This window comes from Zootoca vivipara, chromosome 3 (genome assembly GCF_963506605.1).
Source record: "Zootoca vivipara chromosome 3, rZooViv1.1, whole genome shotgun sequence".
Taxonomy (NCBI): Eukaryota; Metazoa; Chordata; class Lepidosauria; order Squamata; family Lacertidae; genus Zootoca; species Zootoca vivipara.
This window is the reverse complement of record NC_083278.1, coordinates 116,825,450-116,838,558: the sequence shown is the minus strand read 5'-3', so window position 1 is coordinate 116,838,558 and position 13,109 is coordinate 116,825,450. Positions and strand designations below refer to the sequence as shown.

The 13,109-nt window shown below is 49.1% G+C and overlaps 1 protein-coding gene across 1 annotated transcript in view; it reads right to left on the bottom strand.

Moving 5' to 3' along the window:
- The window catches only part of ADCY3 (adenylate cyclase 3), a 76,847-nt gene extending 63,738 nt beyond the window's left edge, over positions 1-13,109 (bottom strand). The window contains exons 1-2 of the mRNA XM_035110846.2: positions 12,358-13,109; positions 10,699-11,573 (exon numbers count right to left, since the gene is read on the bottom strand). Coding sequence (XP_034966737.1) covers positions 10,699-11,388 — 690 coding nt within the window. The 5' untranslated portion in view covers positions 11,389-11,573; positions 12,358-13,109. The remainder of the gene's footprint in view (positions 1-10,698; positions 11,574-12,357) is intronic.

Genomic DNA, 13,109 nt, shown 5'->3' with positions numbered 1-13,109 from the left:
GCGGAGACGGCCGCCCAGGGCTTTAGTTGTCTGCGTTAAACACAAGCAATTAGCTCTAAAGAGGGCAAGGGAGGCAAAGAGGCTGAAAACACACAAACAAACTCCCAACAGCCGAGAGGCATCATCGTCGCCCCGCTGGGGCAGCCGGCCTCCGAGTGTGTGTGTTTGCGTGCAGTTATTGTGACAGAAAATTTGTGTACACACAACTCGCTCCTATAAATAGCACAGGGCCAGCCTAGCGAGGCAAACTCTGACTCCAAGGAGCTCTGAGTCTGAAAGCAGAAACGGCAGCAGTTCCATGCTGAGTTGCCCCCTGGGGTTTTTCGTAAAAAGCAGCTTGTTTAGACACTTAAGAGGCACCCATTATATCGAAGTCCAGCATCCTGCAGCATCCTACTGGATGCCTGTGGGAAACCGGGAAGGCAGGACCAGAGTGCAAGAGTTCTTTCCCCTCCTGCGGTTTCCAGCAACAGGTATTCCGCATTGCCACCTCCAACTGTGGATGCTGAGCTTTGCATCCTGACTAGTCGACATCGAGAGCCCTCTCCTCCTCCGTGAATTTGCCTCGCCCTCTTTTAAAGCCATCCAAGTGGGTGGACATCGCTGCCTCCTGTGGCAGGGAGTTCCACAGTTTAACTCTGCACTGCGTGAAGAAGTCCTTTCTTTTACCTGTCCCAAATCTCCCAAGGTTCAGCTTCGTTGGATGAATCCTGGTGCTCTGAGAGAGGGAGGAAAACTTTTCTCTATCCATTCACAGTCAGTTAAAGGGAGTGGGCTCTGTTTCGCCAGGAGATTAGAAGGCTGAAGAGGGGCATTTTCAAAGTTTTCAAAGACTTAGGGCTCATCCACACACACTCCTCCATTTCCCCTACTGCTTTCCCCCGGGGAAACTCGCAGTTAGCGCTGAATTGGAACAAATGAAAATCGGGTTGAAGCTGAAAGTTGAAAGGTTCAGAGTGGATAATAAAACACAAGAGTGGGCCCTTTCTGCAATGGCTCCCCGTTTGCTGAATGCTCTCCCCAAGGAGGTTCAGCTGGTGCCTTCATCATCATCATCATCATCATCACTACTACTGCTACTACAAAGCACAAACCATTGTCTCTCTTCCCTTCTTATTAACTTATTGCATTTCTAACCCACTACTTTTTTCTAACAGCCTCAAGGTTGCTTACATGATTCTCCCCCCTCCCTCATTTAATCCCCCCCAAACAACCCTGTGAGGTTGATTCGGCCGAGAGGCAGTTACTAGCCCCCAAAGTCCCCCAGTGACCTTTATGTCGAGTGGGGATTTGAACCCTGGTGTCCCACATCCAAGTCTGACGCTCTAACCGCTACACCACCCTGCCTTTCCTCCAGAGACAGCATCTCTGAAACAGCTGTTGGCTGCCTCCAGGTTCATGAGACCCTTCAGGGTGTGGTTCGCCAGCCGTGTTCTGCAGCCAGGCTACGACTTTTCATAGGGCCAGCTTTTCAGAATACTAAGCACACATACACAAAAACATGCATACGAAGCCATGGAAGAGAGAAAAGGCCCACGTGCTTCCTCCTTCACCAAAGGCCCGCAAATAGTGACATGACAAACACACACTTTCTGAATGACACACTCAGCCCCAGGGGCGGAGGAAGGGGGGTACGGTGGGTGTGGGCCGCCCCGGGTGTCACCACTGAGGGGGGTGACAAAATGCCAGGCGGCACTCACCACAGGGCCTGCAGCGCGCCCGGGACATGCGTCTCTCCTGGGGGAGACGCGGTGGCTTGGGCGCACGCAGGCTCCATGCTGCTCAAATGGTCCACCCACTCTCCCCCCCCCCCAGCTGTAGGGCCAACTGAGTGGGAGGAGGCAGGCAGACTCCCTATGGGCAGCTCCTCCTGCCCCTGGGCGCGTCGCCCCAGGCGCCCGAGCCGCTTCCTCTGCCGCAGTTCAGACCTCCAAAGCTACCATTCACAGCTATGTTACAAACAATCAAATAAATTGGAGTTCTAGTTGTGAGTTAAACCAAAAGGAAAGATACCAAGAATCATAGAATCACAGAGTTGGAAGAGACCACAAGGGCCATCCAGTCCAACCCCCTGCCAAGCAGGAAACACCACCAAAGCATTCTTGACATATGCCTGTCAAGCCTCTGCTTAAAGACCTCCAAAGAAGGAGACTCCACCACACTCCTTGGGAGCAAATTCCACTGCCGAACAGCTCTTACTGTCAGGAAGTTCTTCCTAATGTTTAGGTGGAATCTTCTTTCTTGTAGTTTGAATCCATTGCTCCGTGTCTGCTTCTCTGGAGCAGCAGAAAACAATCTTTCTCCCTCCTCCATATGACATCCTTTCATATATTTGAGCATGGCTATCATATCACCCCTTAACCTTCTCTGAACTCTGGCCAGAAATTTCAATGCTAGGAATAAATCCTACTCACGAGTTGCAATCAAATAAAAGTATGTATTCTAGTAAGAATACGAAACACGAAAACAGCTTCAAGCTCTTACTAGAATACATATGTTACAAACAATGCCTGTCTTGGTTGCAGAGAAGACATGACGCCAAGCCACGGTGCAAGAATTTTAGCCCTGACTTGCCAGAAGCTTCTGAATCGGCAAGCCACAGTTAGTGACCACCCAGCAAGCAAGAGTCTGGAAACCATGGTTTGAGGTGGTTTGGCGTTAAGGCATCTGTAGCCAATGTGATGCTCTCCAGGCATTGCGGATGACACCTCCACTGGCCATACCAGCTGGGGATGGTGGGAGATGGAGCACAGTGTATTGGCTAACCCTAGTGTAAGGTGCTCAGGGGACCTGTGTCTTGCCTGCTAGGCCTTTGGCACTCTGGTCCCTGAGCCAGCCAGACTAGGCTCTGTAAGAGGTCACTGTGGGAAAACAGGGCGAGACTCTGCTATGTCTCTTTATGCAGATCTGGCTGCAGAAATTCCCCACTGCAAGGGGGAGGGGAGCTGTATTTATGAGAGATGTCATCCTGACCTCTGAAGAGGCTTGTCTGACAGACACCTCGAGTTAACTTTCCCAGGAGCTTGTGGTGAAATCCATAGAGCTCTTAATGACCTCGTTTGTTTGCGACTGCAATTAGCTACTCTGGAAAGCACTCTCTAAAAAAATGTATTTATTTGCTTGCTTCAGTGTCAACACAAATCAAGCTTCAAATCAACACAAGATAAACACACGAAAGTGTTAACACGTGAACTTTGCCCTTGCTTTACGTCTCGAAAGCAAATGTTCACATGGCATTTAACTGAGAGGTGAGCAAGCGCGTCTGCGGGGACTGCAAGCTAATCTTTATTTCATGCCAACAGTAGCATGGTTTGCACATCATGGTACGTCAAGCCACGCATGCGAGTTCTGCGAGAGGAGCTAGCATTCGCCTTCTTCCTCTTTGGCTTTCTTACTGCTACCCTGAGTCAAGCCACGGTTTGTCTTCGCATCCCAATCCAGGCTCAAGCCACAAACCACTGGAGAAACTTGGCTTGCACCTCATGGTTTTTCTGGCAAGATTTAAACTGTGAGCTTGCGTTCAGACGATGCACTGAGCCAAGCCATGGTTTAGCGCAGCGCAGCGCAGCAACAGAACCACCAGAGAGAAGGGGAGTTTGCATGCTGGCACTAAGCCACGGTTTAGCTTAGCATGTCATGCAAACCAGGTTGGTGTGACGTACAACAGAAACCTGAGGCAGCCCTTTGTCTTCAGTGTGAAACAACAGTAAGGGGAGATTTCCAATGGCCTGTTTCTCTGTCTGTTCAAGCTGAGATCATTTTCAAGCTCTGCGCCTAGAGAAAAAGCATTGGGAGGGGAGGTGTAGAAGGAGAACTGGTGGCGGCGGGGGTGGGGGTGGGGTAGACATGGTTTCACCATTTCTGCAGATGCCAATCAGCTTCTGGAGCCTGTCATTTTCCCTCTCTGCAACACTTCCCTGCTGTTCGATCGCGACCTTGTTCAAAGATATGGCTCAGCAACCACCACATGCATTTCTCAACGTATTAGGTTGGTACATTTAGGAGCATACAAATACAGGAAGCCCACCCCAGAGACAGCTGCAGCTCTCTGGGGAGAGAACCTGGGACTTTCTGCACACAAAACAGAAGCTCTGCCACTCAGCTATGACCCCTCCTGCCAAACTGGCTTGCTGGGTGTTTTTTTTTTAAATCCACCTTGGATCTGGATCCCATCTTTTGTCAGACACATACTTTGAATCTGGAGTAAGGCATGACGGATGTTAGGCTTTGTGCTCAATTCTCTCACCAACACGAAAAACCACCACCACCCCGCTCCTAAAATTTGCTTGGAAGGGATTGAACTCCCGAAATATGAACAGGCCATAATACTCTGAAATGCACACTGCACACCCTCCCCTTCCTCCATATAGTTCAAGGTGCTAAGTACAGCGTGCTGGCTTTGGTATATAAAGCACAATTATTATTATTATTATTATTATTATTATTATTATTATTATTATTATTACCCCACCCATGTGGCTGGGTTTCCCCAGCCACTCTGGGTGGCTCCCAATAGAATATTAAAAACACGATGAAACATCAAACATTAAAAGCTTCCCTAAACAGGGCTGCCTTCAGATGTCTTTTGAAAGTCAGATAATTGTTTATTTCCTTGACATCTGATGGGAGGGCGTTCCACAGGGCGGGTGCCACTACCGAGAAGGCGCTCTTGGGACTGATACCTGAAGGATAGTCTCACCTCTTACATATCCAGCTGATCACTGCAGGTGGGGGCCTCCTGCAGAAATACCGTCTATTCCACACATTGTAGGAATCGGGCTTTTAGTGTTGCAGCAGCTGCCCTCTGGAATCGCCTCCCCTCGGAACTGTCTACACCAGTGATGGCGAACCTATGACACGCGTGTCAGACGTGACACGCAGAGCCCTCACGCAGAGCCCATCGGCCCATTCACGCTGCTGTTGGTTCCCCCCCCCCTATTTGTTCTCCCATTCCTCCTACAGCTTGTCTCCGCTGTTAAAACCTTTGTTGTTGCTGCTGGTAGCCAGAGATAGGTTTTTTAACCCTTTCTGTGCTGTTTTTTCTGGCGCTTTGGCAGACTATGATTGGGTGTAACAGCGTTCGTTTTTTAACCCGTTCTGTGCTGGTTTTTTGTCACTTTGGCAGACTATGTTGGTGCTGCGTTTTAGTTCCAGTGAAGGTATTATTCGTCATTTATTTCTGTTCTCTCCCCCCCCCAAAAAAAGTGCAGCAGCTTTGGGGCATCCCCTCCAAAAAAGCAAAGCAACTTTTGCACCCCCCCAAAAAAACCTCCAAAACTTTGGTCAGCAGCTCCCCCAAAAAAGCTCAACAACTCTGGGCACTTTGTGATAAATAAGGGGTTTTTGGTTTGGTTTGCTTTGGTTAAATCATTAGTTTTTGGTTTATTAAATACAGTTATATATTACAATTATACAATTTTTGTTATTTAAACTATAAATATTGTGAAATTATGGTTTTTTCTGGAAGTGACACACCACCTGAGTTATGCTCAGTTTTTTGGCGAACTTTGACACACCAAGCTCAAAAGGTTGCCCATCACTGGTCTACACTGACTGGCAGCAGCTCCCCAGGGTTTACGGAAGGGGTATTCCCCAACCCAACCCAAACCCACACCTTGCTCGGCTCAGAAGCGCCACCTCTGATATCTGAATACCTTCCTCTTCCTACAAGAGCCTTCCCAGTCTGCATCTTGCACTGGTGTTATTCTTAAGATGCTTTCATCCACTTGTTGTTCGCTACCAAGTGCTCCTCTGAGAAAGAAGGCCAGGGTGCAAATTTAATTAATAAAAATACTTGAATGGAGAGCAGTGGGTGTGGCTCCCCTGGCTTCTATAGAGAAATGGGGGAAGATCAGCAGTCGGGAGAAACATTCCCGAGCAAATCATCTCTGTGAACACCATGCATGCTCTAAGGCTGTTGAAATCCAGGTAAAGAACTGCTGTCTTGAAGCCACTGGCTACCTGTACTTGCTTTCTATACATTTGAGGCATCCGCTCCTTCCCAGTTTACAAGGTTTCAATAATTCCAAGACCTGCTGACCTGGGCTATATGGCTGAGGCAGTGGCTCATCATATAGGCATTGATGGCGAGAACACAACTTTCCTGAATGCCCTACTGCCTAAGACAATATCTCTGCTGATAGAAAACTAGCACATCAGGGAGAAAGGCTGTACCCACCCCACACACCCTGCTCTGTTGGTTTTCTATTTGCTGGGAGTTTCAGTATAAGGAAGCGTGTAAAAAAAGAAAAATTAGATTCCCCAATGACAGCCTGAAGTGGCACAACTCCTTGCAAACCGCTCGGTTTTCTATTGTACCCACAAGCCAGTCTCCTGATAAGGCTAAATGAGCTACAGCAGGCTCCTCCACAAACTATTCTGTGGGTGGAAAGATAGAAAAGGTGGGAAGCATAGCTGCCAAGTTTTCCCTTTTCTCGCGAGGAAGCCTATTCAGCATAAGGGAAAATCCCTTAAAAAAAGGGATAACTTGGCAGCTATGGTGGGAAGCTCTCTTGCAGCATGGCCCTTATTTCTGTTGACTTGGATATGAGCCTCCTTTATGTTCTACGGAGGTTAGTCTCCGGTAGGGAAGAGAAAAACCTGCCCATTCTGGCTTTGCTCAGTGTCTTATTTTTCCCATCTTAAGTTCTCCACATTTGCATACTGGCCTGCAAACTGTTTTTTGAAAGGTCCTCGTGAAAATTCACAAACCTCTCCCAATATATACACATTTGTATGCAGTTTCGCCTTACATGCACATTCTTGCAAAGCAATCTTCACAAACAGAATGCACTTGTAGGTTGTTTTCACGTAAGGATACATATTTATGCATGTCTCAGTTCTCGCATTATTTTGGAAAGTGTGAATCAGGCAGTGTTGCCTTTAAATGCAGATTAATTTGCCTCACGCCCCTACTCTCAGGTAAGTAATAAAAATAATAATAATAATAATTTATCATTTATACCCCGCCCATCTGGCCGGGTTCCCCCAGCCACTCTGGGTGGCTTCCAACAAAATATTAAAATACAGAAATCCATCAAACATTGAAAGCTTCCCTAAACAGGGTTACCTTGAGATGCCTTCTAAAGGTCTGGTAATTGTTGTTCTTTTTGACCTCTGGTGAGAGGGCATTCCACAGGGTGGGTGCCACTACCGAGAAGGCCCTCTGCCTGGTTCCCTGTAACTTGGCTTCTCGTAGCGAGGGAACCGCCAGAAGGCCCTCGGCGCTGGACCTCAGCCTTACTACCCGCAGCAGAGAATTAGCAGGCCCAGCCACTCAAGAGCCTTTTGACTCTACTCTGAAGGCAAGCCCAGTGAAAATATTTATTTCCCAAGGATTGCACAAGTACAACATGCTGGTGGCCATTCTGATTCTCACCTCCACCTGCCTCCCAGTGCCCTCGTCAGCTTTCTCTGTGCATAAAGGATCTCTTTCATTTGGGGCTGGTATTAAAATGTCCTCTTATATTTCAGTTATAAGCTCATCCCCAACTGCCCCAAGTTGAATAGATCCAATAGTCCCAAAGAGTCGGCTCCTTCCTTCCTTCCTTCCTTCCTCCCTCCATTTCTTCTTTCTATCTGCTACGAGCAAATCTAGCTTTAGCAAAGAAAGTCTAAGCCTGATCCACGGAACAACTCTTTAGTTTCTTCTGCTTTATTTGATTTTATTAGCAAAAAAAATGTAGGTTTAGGAAAAGCATGGAAATTCATCCTGGCAAGTCAAAGATCAAGGCAAGGTTTTTCCCGAGCCAGAACTCTAGGTACGGTCTAAATACGCCTCCGTGGTTTGATCTCAGACGAGGAGGGTGGAGGGGAGGTTAGTGAATTTTTTCTTGTTATTTTTTACTTAAAAATATGAAGCTCCCTCTCCAAGAGCCAGATCACTAGCCCATCTACACCTACGTCCACACCAGCTTTTGTCAATATTTTGGACTACAACTCCCATGAGCCCCCAACCAGCAAGACTAGTGGTCTAGGACGATGGGGGTTGTAGTTCAACAACAAGTGGAGGGGGGAAAGTTAAACTGGCCTCTTTCATTCCTGGGTGGTAGGACTTTATTTTACACATTGGGAATGACCAACTGCACCAACCTCTTCCATTCTCATCACTGGACATACAGAAAATAAAGTCTTTGAGTTGCATGCCTTTTCAGCTTCTTACCATCTTTTCTTTTCAATACAACTTCAAAAAAAAAGGTGATTCATACTGTATATACTTCATATAATTTTTCCTGCTGGTTACTTTAAGCGTGCTGGTTACTTTACTTTAAGCCTCCATCCTGACCCCATCTGGTTTGACTGTTTTTTATTGTTTGGTCATTGACTTGTTCTTGGAACTGCTTTGTATCACTTTCATTAAAATCCCAATAAAAATATATATATTAAAAAAATTGGAAAGCTCTAAACCTGCTCTAAACCAAGCATCTTCTTCCCCCTTCCCAACGCAGGCAACTGGACTAGCATAGTGGACTCTCGTTGCAAGAATTATTACTCAAGGGGGAAATCTCAGCTGCTCCCCTAAAGAAGGAAACCATCCCTGAATTATATCCAGTCTCCTGGGATAAAAAGGAAAGCATACTGTTTATACTGTTTACAGACCTTGTGCTGCTCCAGTGCAACATTCTGTGCCCAAAATATCCGAAACAGTAGACTTTTAGAAGACCAGATGTGAAGGCAGCCCTCTTTAGGGAAGCTTTTAATATTTGATGAATTATTGTATTTTAACATTTTGCTGGAAGCCGCCCAAGAGTGGCTGGGGAAACCCAGCCAGATGGGCGGGGTAGAAATAATAATTTTTTTATTATTATTACTACTACTATTATTATTATTACACCCAGGGGTTTCGCAAAGGCCCTTCATCGTTCACACTTTGAATTGTGGAGTTCACATAAATTATGCCCACCAATATTTATTTATTTATTTATTTCAAACATTTAGATCTCACCTTTCTTAAAAAGTTCAAGGTGGACCTGTAAGATCTGCCTGCTTCACTATGGACCTAATATTTGCTGGGATGCCATGAGGGCCGGATTTAGGTTTGATGAGGCCCTAAGCTCCTGAAGGTAATGGGGCCCTTGATATGTCCAGCTATACTTTGTCAATGGTAATTTATGTCAATTTATGGACCTAATAGGTATCTAAAGCCATTTGCCCATGCAGAATGTAGGCACCCTATAAATAGAAAAGAGCAAACCAGTGATATTTTAGGGCAGGCATCCCCAAACTGCAGCCCTCCAGCTGTTTTGGACTACAACTCCCATGATCCCTAACTAAGCGGACCAGTGGTCAGGGATGATGGGAATTGTAGTCCAAAACATCTGGAGGGTCGAAGTTTGGGGATGCCTGTTTTAGGGAGCAGGCGGGGCCCACTGCTTACATCATAGGAGCCTACACAACACAAAACACTGTTGCTGTATGTAGGTTGTATTTCATTTGTTTTCTATCTTATATTTTGGAAATGTACATCCAGGGTTTTTTCCTTTAATTTTTTTGGGGCCCCCCCAAGAGAGTGGGGCCCTAAGCTATAGCTTGTTTAGCTTCTACGTAAATCCGGCACTGGCTGCCGTATGCAAACGCACATGTGCCAATTTCTCAGCAACCAAATCACAGGGGAGGTCTGGGGTGTGTGTGCTTTAAGTCATCAGAGCAGGTGCGAGGGGGACTGTTACGAAAAAGGGGAGATAATTAGGGGCACATAAAGCTCTGTGCCTCCAGCACTACAGAACTGCCATGCAGTCATGAGGACTAGAAAGCCAGCATGAAGTTTAGTTTATTAAGTGGCAGCAGAGAGGTTATTTGGAATGGAAAATTCTGCGTTTTTGGGAATCCAAAATCTGTGCAGTCCACAACTACATTAAGCCAGGAATGCCACACAGGTGTGGAAGTAAAAGTCTTAAGAACCCTGAATATAGGTAGAATTCCTGTAATATCTTTTTATCCTTGCTGATAAAAAAAATAAAAACCACTATCTCCTCCGTAACGTGCCTGAGCAGAAAGAGGAGCAAAGGGCGATGGCATCCACCACCCTGCTGAAACATGTTGGTTGGATCAAACTACGTCATATTCATAGCGGATCCACTCAAATTGAGGGACTTCAGTTAGTCATGCCCATTCAATTCAATTGGCCTCCAAATGGATACAGCTCTCCGTCTGCAAAGCCCTTCCCTACCTGAGCAAGTTAAATCATGCACCGCCCCAAAAACCCTTTCCCTTTTGCTTAGCATTCCATGACAATCAGAGAATCGCAGAGCTGAAAGGTACCCCCAAGGGCCATCTAGTCCAACCCCCCCGCAATGCAGGAATCCGAGCAGATTGCTTCGGAAGACAGGGTGCGGGGTGGAGGCTCTCGGGTTCTGTACTCAATTACAGAACACACCTAGATCATTCATTTCCCCCAATTTGGACCGAAGCTGATGGGTGTGTGTGTGTGTGCGTGCAATTATGCATCATAATTCAGTATTTCATTAGAAATGACAGGAGAGAGAAGGATGGGTTTTGGCGAATGCCATGCGCACAACCGCTGGGAGCAGTGGAAGCACACTCAAAGCAGAGTAAAGAGGAGTGTGCATACAGTGTCAGTTAGAGGGGGGCTTTAAGCAGAGGCCAATTGGCCACCAACTAAGGAATCTCGCAAGGGGGGTGGATTGGATGATCTCTGGCTTGCCTCCCCCCGCAAACGCCGGCTACAGGTTTCCTTACCTGCCACAGCAAATACCCTCCCAGGATGGATTCTTGACTCAGCTGCATCTGCTGCTGCTGCGCTATGGTGACCCCCAGCACCAGGGTGTGGATGGCGCAGGAGATGGCCGAGATAAGGACGATGGGCGTGAGGCGCAAAGGGAGGGTGAGGAAGAAGGAGAAGACGAAGAAGGCCTGCCAGCCCACCGTGTCGCTGGCCTCGTGGTAGCGGGCATAGTTCAGGCCCAGGTAGCAGAATATCTGGGCGGCTATGAGGATCCACAGGATGTAGGGCATGAATTTGCGGGTGACGCGGTCCGGGAGGAGGTGGTACTTGCATAGGATGAAGAGGAGGATCTGAGCGGCCAGGCCCACCGAGGCCGCCAGGGTGGTGGGCAGCTTCTCCGCAGTGTAGACCACCGTGCACATGACGACGACGTAGCAGTCGAAGAGGGCGGCAAAGACCACCAAGACCAGCAGGGTCTCGTGGCGCTGCCTCCGGAAATAGGTCTGGTAGAGGTTCTCCAGGGATTCCGGGGCAAACGTCAGGCGCATGAACCGCGGCAGGCAGAGGCAGGAGCCAGAGTTCCTCACCGTCACCTCATGGGTGCGGCCTACCCCATGCTCGGGGTCAGACGGCAAGCTGACCGAGTAGTCCGCCGAGTACTCGGCCGAGTACTCGGGCTCGGAGAAGGCCCTGTTCTGAGGCATCCTGCTTGCGGTTGCAGACCGTCAATCTGCGAGGAGGATCTGATGACCAAGTTACATCAGCGGTGGTCCAGCTCCCATTAAAAGCGGGAAACGGGCAGGCCGCAAGGCGCGGAAACTTCTGGAGCAATTATCCTTCCAGGGCCAGTGTGAAGCGGTATCTCTCACAGCCCAGCATGTGTAGACCCCTGGCAGAAAGAGAGAGGGAGGGGGGAACGTTTTGGTCACCCAAAATGCACGTGGCCTCCATTTTAATGCCAACCTCCGGCCTAGCGCAGCAACCCCCCCCCCAGCAAGCAGCAGATCACCACAAACCAGCTGCACCCAAAAGCACACTTCTCTATGCTTGCATCCGAACCCCACCCAAATGAATGTTTTCGTGCTGAGAAAATTCACATGCAGGAAGGTGAGGAAATAGCTGGCCAAGCTCCAGAGGAACTTCCATCGAAAACGGTTCAAGAAGCAGATGAGTCGAGGGGCTGTCCCTGGAACTACAGACCACCCCCTCAAATACAGAAGGGAGGCAGGAAAGATGCTGGCAAATCACTCCGCTGGCAAATCGATCCCTATCGGCTTGGCTTAAGCAAAATTATTGGGCAGATGTTGAACGCATCCCGCCCTTCCACTGCCCCTCCAAGCGGCGAAGGTTTCACCATCCAGATGTGGTTAGAAAAGGCAAGCAGGACTAGTGGTCAACAAGTTGGCCCCCAGGGGAGCACGCTCCCTTCCGTAAGAGCCAAGGGGGCCTTCGGACCCCCCAATAAAATACTTGAGGGGGTCTGGCCTGCCCAAAGTTGATGGGCATTGCCATTCAAATGGTGTGTGTGATCGATTAAGCAGGGTGGGGCCTACTTGGGGCCCCCAATATTTTATTCAAGTTGGAACCCTTGCACCCTTCCCCAACGTGCTGTTTCCCTCACTTTCTACACCCTCCCCAAGCGTCGCCCCCCCCCCCAGTGTCTCCATCCTTACCATCTTCCCCAAGGGCATGTCTCCAAGCCGGTCAGGGTCAAGTCTTCTGCTCAGGCCCCGTCAAAATGACCCGGAGGGCTGGCACAGCCGGCCAGCTCTTTCCCACGGAGAGAAGGAGCGGCGGAGATGCGCGCAGGCTCCATTCAAGCTCCCTCCTGCATCTCTGCCGGCTGGGAATGGGGCGCCAGCGACGGAGCTGGCATCCAGCAGAAGGGAAACCGCCGCCACCACCTCTTTCTTGAGTCCAAAACTAAAGCCGCATCTTCCCCAAAGAGCCACGTTTCCTTTCCCAGCAGAACAGCCCGGCTCGTCTCCTTCAGGCTCCCTTGCTCATCGCATCCCTCGCCCTCCGTCCCTCCCCGCCCGGTTCTGCCTCGCTGGCGTCTCGGACCCCGGCGTCGATGGCTTGGCTCTGCCGGTTCCCCTGCCTCTCTCTCCGGCCTGGGTGGGTTCTCCCCGTCGCCTGGAAGACCCGCGGAGCTTCTCGGGCGGGTGGCTGCGCCTGGCGCGCGTTGTGGACGGAGGAGAAATGCGCGGATGGATGGAAAGGGGGGGAGGGAGGGAGAAATCTCCACCCCAGCGCAACGCCAAAAGTGTGTGTGCGAGGAAAAAAATAATAAAGAGGAGGGAGAAGGAGGAGCAAAAGCGAGGCCTCCGTGCGAGTGATCGCAGAGGGTGGAGAGAAGGAAAAACGAACTCAAACAAGTGCAAGGGGGAAGCCAGAGGCGCACGTGTGCACGCGTGCGCCCGGG